Source organism: Canis aureus, chromosome 30, assembly GCF_053574225.1.
Source record: "Canis aureus isolate CA01 chromosome 30, VMU_Caureus_v.1.0, whole genome shotgun sequence".
NCBI classification, from domain to species: domain Eukaryota; kingdom Metazoa; phylum Chordata; class Mammalia; order Carnivora; family Canidae; genus Canis; species Canis aureus.
The window spans coordinates 38644723-38658945 of NC_135640.1; the positions used below are offsets into that span (position 1 = coordinate 38644723).

At 47.7% G+C, this 14223-nt stretch overlaps 1 protein-coding gene across 1 annotated transcript in view; it reads left to right on the plus strand.

The window, feature by feature from the left end:
- Positions 1-8793: 8793 nt before the first annotated feature.
- PCP4 (Purkinje cell protein 4) overlaps positions 8794-14223 on the plus strand; it is a 54923-nt gene continuing 49493 nt past the window's right edge. The window contains exon 1 of the mRNA XM_077879263.1: positions 8794-8951. Within this exon, the coding sequence (XP_077735389.1) occupies positions 8943-8951 (9 nt within the window). The 5' untranslated portion in view covers positions 8794-8942. The remainder of the gene's footprint in view (positions 8952-14223) is intronic.

Sequence of the window (14223 nt, forward strand, 5' to 3'; positions counted from 1 at the left end):
AAAACTGCTAAATGGCTGACCAAAGGGGCAAAAAGAGGTGTCACAGAAGTGGCAGTTGAAGGCGGCTATCCCCCTCCTCCCCGGGGCCTGGGGAACAAAGGGAAAAATTGGAGATTATTAAAATTCAGAAGCTTAAAGGAAGGACCTCTGGGAGCTGAAGTTCAGACCTCTGGTGTGTCTGTGGGGAGTGTGGTGAGGCTGATCCTGCAAATTTTGGGAAAACCATAAACTAGATCCAGAGGAAGTGCCCCTCTCAAGGTAAGAAGCACTGCCACCAATGGGAATGGGGATCAAACAGGAAGGAACAAGAAGAAAACAGGAAGGAACACACTGGTCCTTCCTCCTCCTTCCTCCTCCAGCCTTGCAGAATCCTGACCTACCCTGCTCTCTCTTGGCTGGTCCAGAAAGGCTGGCCAACCTGAAATGTGGTTTGCAGAATCCTGAATACAGATCATAGACTGGGGATTTATAAAAGAGACATTACCAACTCCATCATCTCTGCATTTCGTTTACATGAAATGAACAGATCATATTTTCCTGCTTTTTTGGATGCCTGGCAATTTTTGGAGGCCCAACATTATGAATGCCATATTGTGGGGCGCTAGATTTGACCGTATTCTTTTAAAGAGTGTTGGACTGTTTTCCTGGCCTATAATTAAGTAAACTGTGGGTCACTTTGAGTCTTTTGAGGCTTGGTGTTAGGCTCTGCTGTGGCGAGCCAAGAGCAGCCTTCATTCTGGGACTAACTGAGCTCTGTTCCTAAGACAAGGCTTCAGTCCAACACCTGTATATTTTAAAGGTGGCTCCAGGAATGATCCCGACAGGAATGATTGCCAATTCCGTGGGATCTCCGGGAATTGTCCAGGGGCCCTTTCGCCAGCATTGAGAAGTTTCCTCCACTTTGGCTTCAGAGAGTACCTTTTGCACAGATCAGTATTCAGTCAAAGGCACAGGGGAACCTTCTGGGGTGCTCTCACTGCAGTAACCTCTCTTCCCGCAGGTCTTGCAAACCTTAGTCTCCCTGGCGCCCCCTGGTTAAAAGCAATGCCCTCCTTGTGCTTTTCTGACTTCCAAGGTCTATCTACTCCAGCCCTTTATCAATGAATGAGAATATAAATAATAGTGAAAGGGAATATAAGGGAAGGGAGAAGAAATGTGTGGGAAATATCAGAAAGGGAGACAGAACGTAAAGACTGCTAACTCTGGGAAACGAACTAGGGGTGGTAGAAGGGGAGGAGGGCGGGGGGTGGGAGTGAATGGGTGACGGACACTGGGGGTTATTCTGTATGTTAGTAAATTGAACACCAATAAAAAATAAATTAAAAAAATTAAAAAAAAATAAAAAAAAAGAAGGAAGAGGACACATTTGCCAGATCAATGACCACATACCATCAACCTGAGGCTACATTAATCTCCTCTGGTAGAGATATCATGTCTGGCACAATAGTTGCAACCTTGGTCTTAGCTGGTTGGGATTGTGCAACTCTACTGACATCTTCCAGGGTCTGTCTGGCTTCTGTAGTGACCAGACTGGTGAACTAAGTAAAGATAAATTGGAAGCCACCAACGTGCCACCCTTTCACTCTTTAAGGGTGGCACTGACCTCTGCTATTCCATCGGAATGTGATATTGTCTTCTATGATCATCTTGGCTGAGGTGGGAATAGCATCAGAGCTTTTACTTGGCTTTCCCCACAAAGGAAGCTCTTGCGCCACAGGCCATGGATCCGTTGTGGCAATTCCGCCCAATATGTCTATTTCCGGTGGACCCACTCTGGGTTGCATCTATGCCAGGATCCATGTACAGTCAGCTTCCTTATACTCCCACTCAGGCAGAGAGGCTGGTGCTTTGAGTTCCTAGTTTCCACTTGCACCTGTATTTGATAGTCCTTAAAATTTCCAGAGATTCTCTTTTTCATAGTACAGTCACTCAAGAAAATGGCCATGGACCCTTCTGAGGAATAACTGGGATGATTAGCACTATACCCTACGGCTATGATGTTGGTGGGTCCTTTTCTCGGGAGACCTGGCCACCTTTTCACGTGATTGCTTCTGAGCCTGAAAGCTGGTTCAGATTGAAAACTGGGCAAGGAATCCTGACTTTTTTATTGGGATGTCTGCCCTCAGCCTCTTGATTATTCACCTTCCGTTTCTCGTGCAGAATTGTGTAGATCCTCATCTAGATGTGTTTATATAGATTCAGGTTTCTCATCCTCAGCACATTTTCTCCCAGGTGATTCTTTGTTGCAGGAGACTGTTCATAATATTGTAGGAAATTTAGCAACAACTCTGGTCTCTGTATACTAGGTGTTGTAAGACTATCCCTGACCCAATCACAAATATTTCCTCCCAGCTGCTATATCCCGAAATGTCTGCAGACATTGCCAGTGTTCCTTGGGTGTGTGGGGGGTGCCCTTACCCCCCTTTGAGAACCACTAGTATAGACTGAGCAAGGCCCTCCCTTTTGATGCCCCTCTATGGATATGTGTTCTATTAATATCAACACAGTGCTCTGTGAGTCAAGCCCACTGGCTGCCCTCAGACTTTTCCATTCATTTTGATTATTGCACCCACATGCTTTCAATGATTGAGTGTTGCCACTTGTTATCTATTATTTCTGGATCCCTGTTGCTATCAGGAAGCCTGATTCTGTATTGGCTTTCCCTTCCACCAATCCTGGCTTGAGAAGGATAGAACCACTGAGCCACTCAGTGATGCTGTCGTCCCTCTCATCAGCACATTCCTTGTTGCTTTGGTGAAGGCAATGTCCTCATTGCGTGTTTGTTCAGAATTACATGGTATATCCACTCTAGCATGGCCTCATCTCTGAGCCTTTTGATCCCCTCTTCCACTTTTTTTTTTTACCATAGCAATTCTGGCATTTCTACTTCAATCTGTGAACCACCACTTCCTGCAAGGTTCCAAAGCAATCCTAGCAGCTTATTGGAACCATCTCTTGGGGTCTTGCCTGGAAAGTGTTATGGCATAGGTAGGTTTCCCATTATCAAGAAACTTTCTCTTGTCCAACTTTATTTTCTGCCCCCCACCTGTGGCTTTCATCCTGGATCCAACACTCGGAACCCAGCTACATGGTTGGGCTGGGTTCTGCCAGTACATGTTGGCCAAGCCCTGTAGCTCCTTTGGGGTCTTCCCTTACCAGGCTTGACGCTTGTGCCAGCTTTTACAATGATTCAAACGTAAGTATGAATCTGACAATCAGGAGGGGAGGTGGGCAGATCTGGGATAGGCATGCAGTGTCCTGCAAGACGGAAGCCTCTGTACCATCTTCAAGTACTGAGTGCACCCAGCCTTCAGCAGGTAGGAGGAGGTCAGTTCTGTAGGCCTGGAATGATCCAAGGGATCTGGGACTTCAAGATATTCATGTGCATCTACCATGACTTAGGATCTTTTCCCCTCCCAACCAGACCCTGGCTTTGGCATCGATTAGGAGAAATTGCCTTCTCTGGGATTTGGCAACATATGGTCAGTCTTGGGTCTGTTCTTCAGCTTTTTCTGCTGCAGCCATAAGACATGAAAATTTCTGCATGTTGCTCAAGAGGGCCTGGGTTTCACACTTAGTCTTTAGTTCCTAATCACTCTCAGCCTTGCCTTATTTTCCCCCAGCAACAGCTCAAGTAATGGAAGCCGAAGACATTCCATTGTCCTTATAATGTTTTTTTCCTGGGCTGGTTTCCTCTGGGGCCTCTCTCCTTGGCTTGTAGATGCTGCTTACTCCCCGTATCCTCACATGGCTTTTTCTCTTGGACGTGTATCCCTAGTGTCTCCTCTTTTTATAAAAGTACCAGCCCTATTGGAGTAGGGTCCCACCCTTAGGGCCTCATTGAACTTCAATAACTTCATTAAAGGCCCCATCCCCCCATATGGTCACACTGGGGGGTTAGCACTTTGAGGTGTGAATTTGGAGAGGCATTATCAGCCTATAATACCAGTCTGGCTTTGCAGAATCATTGATTTGAAATTTTGGGAGGAGTTGCTGAAGAGTGAATTGGAGTTCACCCGTGTAGGGAGTAAGCATAGGGGAAATAATTAAAATCTCAATAAAGCAAAATTCTGAGAGCTATCAAGGCTGCTGAGAGCGGAGAGCCCTTCAGCGATGGGTCTGGAATTGAGGCGTCCGAGACTCTGAATGCAAACACTGCTGACCTTTTCATCAAAAGGGGGATCTGCAGAGGGTGACACGTGGCTCTGGAAGCTCTCTAGGCAGACCTTATCCCCAGGACAGCCTTGGACCTTTAATTGAGCTAAAAGGGACTGCAGATTCTAAGATGACCTTTCCATCCATAAACAGGGAGTAATTTAAACCTACAGAACAGTAGCAGCTTCTGGTGAGACTGTAGCATTTGACGTTGGAAGATGAGACGAGACAGGTGCCCAGAACCATGGCAGAGAGATTGGACCTGCCCGTGTCCATCTCCCACACCATTCTCTCTTCTCTTCTAGTGCCTGGTGAGTTTTTAAAGAAAAGGTGACCTCACAGAGTGCCAAGATGGGATGGAAATTGCACGCTGTTTTAGGAGAGTGTGAGACATGGAGGGGGAGGAGAGAGAGCACTCGAGAAAAACGAATTTTCAATACCTCTGAGAAGTAATAAAACGTACACATCTGTTATGCAGAGTACCCAGTTAAGGGTGACGGAAGAAATGGGGGAAACACGTGTGTGGGATGGGAATGAAGAGGCGGCCGCAGAACAGCAGCTGTATAATCTTATTTGCTAAAACCCTGAGAGGCCATAGCCTAATATTTCTGTTAATCTATTTTCTCCTTAAAAAAGTCAACAAAACACAGTCATCTAGGTTTAAAATAGGTCTATTTTTCCCAAAATTTTAAAAGTTCTTTTAAAAAGCTGGTTTAAAATCCGACTACCTGGAGATTGTTGAAATATCCTTTTTTCTCATTTTTAAAAGAGAAAATTCTTCTACGTTGGCTTTTTTTTTTTTTTAAATAGAAAAAAGACAAAGAGTTTTCCTTATACAGCAGCCTCCACACTCGGTGGCCGGTAGGAAACTTTCTTGTTTGGAAGTGGTTTTGAGAGCTAACGTGGTGCCCACACAGGAGATGGGGGAGAGAACAGGATGGGATGGCCTCACCCTCTTTCATGAGCCTTAAAGTCCAAGAGGGGAGAGGCAAGCCTTGTGCAAGCCAGCTCACACCTGAATCAGTCATTGGAATAAACAGATGCTACTGGGAGAGGTCTCTAGAATCATGTTACATTTCTACATCTGTAGAGTGGCTTCCTGGCTCTGGGCCACGTGGCATCCAGAGGTTGTCAGAGAGCTAGAATCTGTAAAGGGGATTAAAATTAATTAATTAAAGGCAGTAGGAAGCAGGGTGGGGAATCAGAGGCAGGAAATTATTAGGTCCACCCTTTAGGGTGAGGAATGCTGAGCCTTTGGGGTAGGGCTGCCCAGGGACTTCAGGGGTCTTCTGAAGGGCGACAGTGAAGGCAGAAGGGAGGCAGGGTCTAGCCACTGATGTTGGGTCATGAAGACTCCATCCTGGGAGAAGGACCACATCCTCCCTTGGGCCAAACCTTCGAAGTTCAGGGATGAGGCCTGAGCTGTGCATGCACATGGCAGCTCATGAAGCATTAGAGAAGCAAAGATGGGAAAATGCAGCAGGAGGTGAATTTTTAAAAAGCCTCCACATCCCCTGAAATTATAGGTAAATGATGCATTTGGTATAAAAGTCTGATGAAAAGCCTCAGGTCATCAATATATAGTGGCCCTATAAATAACCCTAAAGGAGGATTTTGAAAGATTGCTTGGCTCATGTCTGCACCTTTGGGCAGGATCACATCCCCAAGAAGTTGAAAATAATCTATCCACATTACATATATTTTTTTCATAAATTATAGAACCCCATGTCTGTATCTTAATTCAGCAAGGTTGAAGTATTCCCCAGCATCTAATATATGAAGCTATAGATCTAATTCTCCTGAAGTTCTTTCAAAATTTATTTCTCAGCTCAATATATTTGTTGTGTATATTCTTGCTTAGGCTGGCAGATGCAAGATTTTACTATTTCTATATCACCAGCAGAGGAGATGAGATACTGAGGAATGGAAAGGCTTTGCCAAGGTCACATGGAAAACCATAGTTCATATCAAGGACTCAAGTCCTAAGCTTCTGGTTCATGACTCCATCTACCATATAATAGAGTGTTTGGGTGCTATGAGTCATATGATAGGGCCACACGGATTCTAAAAGGAGCTAGAGAAAGGAGAATCGGCAGGAGTCAGGAGGAGGCCTGGAAAGCTTGGAAGGAGTGAGTGAGGTGTGTATGTGTGTGTGTGTTTTATCGCTGTTCAAGCAACGACTCTCAAACTTGACTGCTTATCAGAACCAACTGAAAAGGTTTACCATCTTTGTCCACTTATCATCCTTGTCCCTTGGGATCCCAAGATGAGGTTCAGGGCGTCCTTGCAATCCTTGACCTGATGGCTGGTCTTGTGGGGGCACCACTCCCCCAGGATGAGGGATGGGGCTGGGAGCTGTGTACCACAGGCCCACCTTCTGAGAAATTATGGGAGTAACACCCAGTACCCTGGTGTCCATGCAGCTGGCTCCCAAGCAGACATGGAACCAGAACTATGTGGCATGCACCCCCAGATGCATCCCGTGTAACCTAAGGGTACTGAGTTCCCATGGCTGCTCAGTTCTCTCTCTGTGGCCATGCTCACCTTTGCTTTGTGTTTGAGGCAGATAGCTCCCTGACTCATTAATAGCAGATAATGGTGTTATAAAAAGTATCCTGGGGAAATTAACGGGGTTAGTTGCATGTCACATGGCAGATACTAATCACATTTGCTTTAAGATCTTTCTATGCTTCCCCTAAAAGTCTTCTTTGGCACTTGCTATGGCACCTGTATTAGTTTGCTGGGGTCACCATAATTAAGTGCCTCATGCCAGGTGGTTCAAACAATGGAAATTAATTCTCTCACAGTTCTGGAGGCTGGAAGCTGGAAGATCAAGGTTTGGTTTCTTCCAAGGCCTTTCTCCTTGGCTTGTAGATGGCCATCCTCTCCCTGTGTCTTCACAGGGTCGTCCTTCTGTCATAGGTCTGTGTCCTAATCTATTAATCTGTGCCAGTCCTATTGGATTAGGGTCCACCCATATGATCTCATTTTAGCTTATGTACCTCTTTTACGACCTCATCTCTAAAAGCAGTTGTGTGCTCAACTGGATGCTCAAAATCCCCAACTAGGCAGGCTTTTGCTGAGAAAGGAGTTGTTTTGCTCTTCACACAGAGAAGTGAACCCTGCTCCCCTTCCTCTGGTCTGATTAATAAATAAATAAATTAATAATAAATAAATAAATAAATAAATAAATATTCAATTCAATATATATTCAATATATATATATTCAATTTCTGTTTTTCTGTGAAATATTATAACGAATACATCTATCCTTCCATTGAAAGGAATATTTCTCTAGAGACATTCCCATGTAAAGTGGCTATAAATTAGGACGATTGGTTCCCACAAGTCTTAGGAGTCTTATGCTTCTGGCTGCCTCGTGTTGGTGCTTGCTCATGTGTGCAAGCAGAGACCAGGGGCCCCTCCATGGGCAGCCTGTACTCGCTGGTACCAATTTGGGGATATATGGCCTTCCACTCATGAGGTAGACCCAAGAAAGGAGTTGAAAGGAGAAGCCACCATAGCAGTGGCTGGATAGAAGCCAACGGAAGGAATGAGAGTTGCGTCTGAGCTTAGCGTTGGTTTGTCACACAGCTGTTGACTGAGTCTCCCCACGTGGAGTCATGGGTGAGGCCCCCCAGGGGGGCATCTGAGTAGCAACTACCCACTTTCTCATGTGTTTATCCATGTGAGCTACTTGATAGCTGTCACTTGGATATGTTTATATCTCCGGTAGGTCCTTTGAGGAGTTGTCAGTCATCGTTTGTAGTAGCCAGGATGGGGCCTCACCGTTCTCCAGCTGAGGCTCCTGCTTGAACCTGGCACCGAGCTGAAGCTGGTGAGATGTAGAAGGGCGTCCTGACCATCCTTGGGCCAAGCAGATGGGCAGTGACATGTACCTCATTCTCTGCATCGATCACGATCCCGGCTGTGAAAGTCAAGGCTTCACTTGGCTGCTGGGAAAACCCTTCAGCGTCTCCTTAGTCCAGGTGAAAGGACCAGACCTCTTTACAGAGAGACAGCACTGGCTGCAGCAATGAAACCGCTGGCAGGTTCCAGGGTCCAGCCCACATCCTCTTCCTGCTGCTGGTGAGGTTGTGACGTCACAGATAGGGCTGGGGCCCTTCTGTCTCATTACAGTGGGGCTCTCCAAGCCCATGTCCCAGACCTCCGATGCCCTACCGCCAAGGGAGGAAGTTCCCGGGGTACAAGCAGCCTAGCAGATTTGGGGGCAGGGTGGGGGACAGTGGAAAATGTTCCCCTGAAAGCCTGAGATTTGTGCCATGAAGAACAGGGGAGGAGGCTGCAGCTCTTGGGAAAACCAGCCGGGAGGAGAGCTCGGGCTGCTGTTCCCAGAACTGGCCTTGCTTCAAAAAAACAAACCTTCTTTCCATTGATATGGAACACGAATCTAAATCCTGCGCCCTTGAACTAATAAACAATGGCCAACCCGTGGGGGATCTCTGTACCTCTGACTTTGACCTTTCAAAAAAAAAATTAAAAAGAAAAATATCTAGCCTTTCAGTCTCTGTCCCTGGTGGAATCTGGAGCAGAGAGCCAGCAGCTTCCTGCTGCCTTCCGCTAGGTGGCACCTCGTGCTCTCAGATGCCCGCGCGGCGTGCGGACAGGTGAATGAATCTCATTGGCTTACGGGAGGCATGATGCCACCGGGCAGCCCTTTTTAAGAGAAAAGCCAGGACCGGTGGAAGAGCCACCCCTGAGCAGCGGTTTGGGTGCTGAGCACGGTGCCGAGCACAGGGATCCCGGAGCTGCAGTGTCAGAGCAACATGAGTGAGGTGAGTGGCGCTGCTGCTTGCAGACGGACACTTGGGGTGAGAAGGGACCTGGCCACAGTTGGGCTTGGGGAAAAAAAATGTGAAGGGTTTCCGAGTGGTGATGAAGAGCAGATCAGCCCCGTAACTATTTTCTCTGAGGGTTGACACTCTCGACAGCTTGGCTGGCACAGCAGGTGCAGACACCTGACAGGTTAAGTCTGCAACTTTTAGAAATCTGCCTTAGAAAGAGAAAGGGGATTAACTGTCTGCTTCCAATGTCATTGGGACTTTGGAAAGTGCTCTGGGTTTGAGACCTCCGGAGAGAAACCGATTGGCTCAGTGTCTTGGGAGGTTTGCACTGCTTCCCGCTTGTCCTCACGTGTCCGCTTCGGGGGCCCTGGCAGCAGGTTGGCAGGCAGGCCCGCTGGTGACAGTCAGCCCTGGGAGAGAAGCGGGGGCAGGATCTCGCGGCCCAAACTCTACCTGCAGTTCATCAGGGCACTGGCGAAAGGGGCAAATGGTGTGAACCGTGCCAGCCCTGTGTGCGCGGCTCGGCCTGGAAGACGCTTGGACAGGAGAGCAGCGACAACGCTCGGCTGCAAGTCCCTTCTCTGAATATGTTCATATAGAAGATACCTTGCTGGGGCAAACTGAGAGCTCATTTTATTTTAAGACAATCATGTTCTCTTGCTTTCTTTTAAATGAAGCAGGTTTGGGGTTGGTGTACAAACCACCCCCTAACTCAGCTCAGTAATTGGGACAAATCCATTTTCATGTCTTTTTTGGTCGGCACGTAAATAATGACTTTTAAAGACCTTTTATCTTCTCTGTCTTTTTTTTTTTTTTTTTTGACAGATGGGGGATCCTTTTTTTTGGAAGTCTAGAGTAAAATTAACTTCAGAAATAAGATGCACCTTCACTGCGTTTCTCTCTCTCTGATGGGTGACTTTTGACATACACAGGACAGGAAGGAGGGGGCCAAGAATGTAGGGTTTAGGGATGGGGCTTGGGACGGAGCCAGGGGTTCGAGTGAGGGTGAGGGAGTGCGGGAGGAAGATGGGAGGGCTGGAAGCCTCCCCGCCACCCACCGAGAAGGCTGGGGGGGCTCCAGTAACACCCCGAGCTTGCCTGTTCTCGGCCCTCAGCTCTGCGGCCCCGCGCTCCACTTGTGTTGTCTCATTTGCCTTCCCAAGTGCTGTGAGGTAGGTGCTAGTGTTATTCCCAGTTGACAGATGGGGAAACTGAGGCACACTGAAGTTCAAGGTGAGCTGGTTCCATGTGGGTGGCTGGTGAAGGGCAGGACTCAGGCTGTGGGGCTGGCAGCCGGCCGCCCAGTGATCTCAGGGTCCGAGAGCACATGGAGGTCTCTGAGCCTTGGGTGCCAGAGAAGGAGGAGGGGGAGGAGGAGGAGGAAAAGCAGCTTGGGCCTGAAGCAGAGACGGGGCAAGAAGGACCAGGCCCCTGGGCTTTCTGCTGGAGCCCACGAGACTTCGGGGGCCTCTACCCTGTGGCAGCTCACCCTGTTCACCACGAGAAGCGCAGGCTTTGGGGTTGGAGGTCTGTAAATATACAAATTAACAGTCTCATAGAGAAGGAGTCAGGACACAGTAGAGCCCCCGGGGCCCTTCTTCCACATTTAGCTACCCTGGGTTTTTCTGGAGTGGTGGGGCTCCTGCTGGCTCCCCTCGGGCTGTCACCCCATCTCCAGCCGGGGCGGTGGCCGGTATCACACACATGAGCTCTCCAGAATGCCTCACCTCCGAGGTGTTCACCTAACTGTGGGTCCCCAGGGAGAGAGCAAACGTCCCAGAGCTCAGCCCATGATTAGGGTCACAACCTCGTTTCTGCCAAACGTGAAATTAGGGCAGCTGTGCAGCTGCGCCCTGCCCCATCTCTCCCCCCCCCCCCCCCCCCGACCTGTTCCCCATTCCCTCAGACCCTAGCAGGCCACTGCAAGGGCTTCCTGTGGTGCTGAGAACATCCTTCAGGATGCACATCTGGCTCCTTTGCCGCCCTGTGCCCCCACCACACCGCTTCCAGCTCCCTCCTCCACCTTTGCCCCTCCTGTCCCTCCTGCACCCAGGCCCCCCTCAATCAATCACCTGCAGCGCCAGTCTTCTGGCCACCAGCTGGGTGACCAGCTCTCTGGCTGGTCCCCAAGTTTCCGGTTGTGTGTCCCTCAGAGGGTGGGAATTTGTCCTTTCACTAAAACTTAAATCTGCTTAAAACATTTAATAAAGTTGAACAGAAGCTCCTTTCTGGGTAGAGAACTGAACCTCTCCCCACCCCAAAGCCTTTCCTTAGTTGGATGAATTACATGTGGTTTCTTGTTTTAATAGCTCTCAGGCAGGGATGGATTTCAGATGATCGTTTACTTACTCATGTAACTAATGACTGCAGAGGGCCGAAGCAATGGATTTTATCAGGCTTTCCTCTGACTTCGGGATTTGTTTGAGTCTGGTGGGCAAACAGGGCCTGCTCCAGCTGGCAGGGTTTAGGGCTCGCTGAGCTTACAGCTGCTCCCTTGGGCTGTGCTGGAGCTGGGCTGGGGGGAGAGGCTCCCAAAGGGCCATGTGCTCCCCAGGTGGGCACAGGGGTACAGCCCCGGGGACTGAGCTGGCTTTCAACTGGATGACGCCACGACACAGTATCTTCTCCATCCCCTGTGACAATGCTTTTGGTGGAGGGGGCATGAGGTGATTGAAAAGAGCAGCTCAAGTAAAGCAAGGAAAGTCAAGTCCAATTTTAGGGCACCGAGAGAGTGGAGGTGGTTTGTGGGGGTGTCTCATTTACATTTCAGGATTAGAGTATGTCAGATGGGCCTGGAGATAATTTAATAGGAATCTAAGTGCAGGGTAAGGTGTATTAGCTGCCTTAGAAATCCTAGCCACCAAGGTTGAAGTGTACAAAGTCATTCCCTTCTCTCTTCAACTGGACCCCCACACAGGAAAAGAAAAAGACCTCTTTTGAGCCACCATACAGGAGTCCAATGAACAATAACAGTCAATCCCATTTTTCCCATGCAGGTTTGCATTTTTAAGTTGCTCTTCAAAAGAACTTATTTAGAAGGGCCAGGAGCAAGATTTTAATGCCATTAAGGCAAACATTTGGAGAAGCAATTTAAAAAATGACACCCACCCTCACCCTATTTGCAGGGGGTGGGGAGAGCTCCCGTTGCATAATGCATCAGTTGACAGTTATTAATTAGACCCGGGACCCCTTTGAGAAGGCATCCTCCCGTCTCCACTCTTTTCTTGCATAAGCTTGGATGGGATGTTGCAACTTGGCACCAGAGCTATGAGCCTTTCTTTCATCCAGATACTGCCGACAAAAGGATCATGCCTCTCAGAGGCATGGTGGGAACACACTGAGGACATTTAAGGGCAAATCTTTAGACCCACATGCCTGTCCTTAGCACAGAATCAGAAGCTACTGGCTCTGCAGCAAATCTCTAAAGAAGGAAGAGGACAGTGAACAACATTGTCTGGAGAGAGATTTGCAAGGGGAGGGTAAGCTCACTTAAATCCTGAGGTGGGTCATAGAAAGGACGGGATTTTTTTTTTTTTTTTTCAAAAGTAGCTGTTGGTTAAAAAATATCATAGGACACTTGCTTGGGACTTACCTGGTCAGCCATCAGGGTAACCCACTGCTGAGACAAATAGTAGGAAACAGAACTGGAATGAGATTTATCATAGTCGTGTGCCTCATATGACGTCATGGTGAGCTACAGCAAATGCTCACGGACAGATGATCGGGTTTGCAGAGAACCGTGTGGTTTAGACCAGTTAAGCACAGATGCTGGGGGTACTTGCATAAAATGGATTTTAAAATTGGCCCCGGAGGCCTAGCAACAGAAGGCCAAATGGCAATTCAGTTTTTTTCTGTAATGTTAACCTCATTTGGGGGGGCGGGTACCAGCAGCAGGGACACAGAAAGATCCAGAAAGATCCACATGGTTTTGCTGGATCACAGCAGGGTAGGCACTCTTTCTCTCCTCTCACTGGGGATATTAGGTCTAGAAAGATACCAGTTTCAACTTGGGTTCTAAGTTCAAGTTTTCTGGAGTGGGAAGAGGTCACAGTTCAGCCTGGAAATGTGTTTGCTGGGCTGATGATTGTAATGGATTGCCATAAAACTCATTCCCCCGATCCTGCATTTCATTAACAAATGACGTGTGATTAAGAAGCCTCACTGTTTTCCTCTTTAGAATTCTAAGAATGACAGAATGCAAGATGTATTTTTTTTTTCAGAAAGAAAAATTGAAGAAATGACTCACACTCGGTTTTATTAAGGGTTCAGTTGAATAGTGTGATCGAGATGAAAAGGAAATACAATTTTCTGTCAGGGGAAGTGCCTTGAATTTATGATGAATACGTTGTTTGCATTATTATTTTTTTTAATTATAATTTTTACCTCGGTTTTTCATTAGAGGTGTTGTCACAGGAGGAAGGTGTTCACCATTTGTCTTTGGTCCTCTGTCCTCGGTGTACTGGGTGCATGGTGCTACTTGAACCCCTGAATAATATCATAAGCTCAAGCCCGGGGCTTTTCACTAATTTAGAATGGCTTTCTAGAACGGGCTTCTTGCTGGAGGGGGCAGAAAGAAGGACTTTAATTTGCACTGATTTATGTTATATTTGGCTGATGGTTTTCTAAGACACAGCGTCAAAGCTCATGCTATTGTCTTCATCTGTTTGGGCTACTGTAAGAAAGTGCCACAGATTGCGTGCGTGCCTTATAAACCTTGGAAATTTATTGCTCACGGCTCTGAAAGCTGTAAATCCGAGATCAGGGAGCTGGGTTGGTCGGGTGAGAACCTTCCTCCTGGTTCATAGACACCTGTCTCCTTTCTGAGTCCTCACATGGTGGAAGAAGGGACAGGGATCTCTGGGGTCTCTTCCCTTGGGGTCTCTTATGCGAGGTCACGAGTCTCATTCATGGAGCGCCCCCCAACATGGCCTAATCGCTTCCCAAAGGCTCAATGCCTTCAGCTTGCGGGTTAGGATCTCAGCACATGAATTTTGAAGAAACACAAACGTCCAGACCCTAACAAGTACTACGGGTTGCATTTTATTTATTGGGATTATCCCACCTGGACCATAAGCTTCCTGAGGATAGGAACAACTTTACACTGTCCCCAGGACCTGGCTCCTGGTCTGGCACTTGGTAATGCCCCCTTACTGGATGAATAAATGGATTTCGGGGTGTGAGTTTATCGGTTAAAGTGACCAACAGACCTGACACCCTCTTTTCTAAATGTTGAGATTTGGGGTCCAGACAGGTTTGGAGAAGT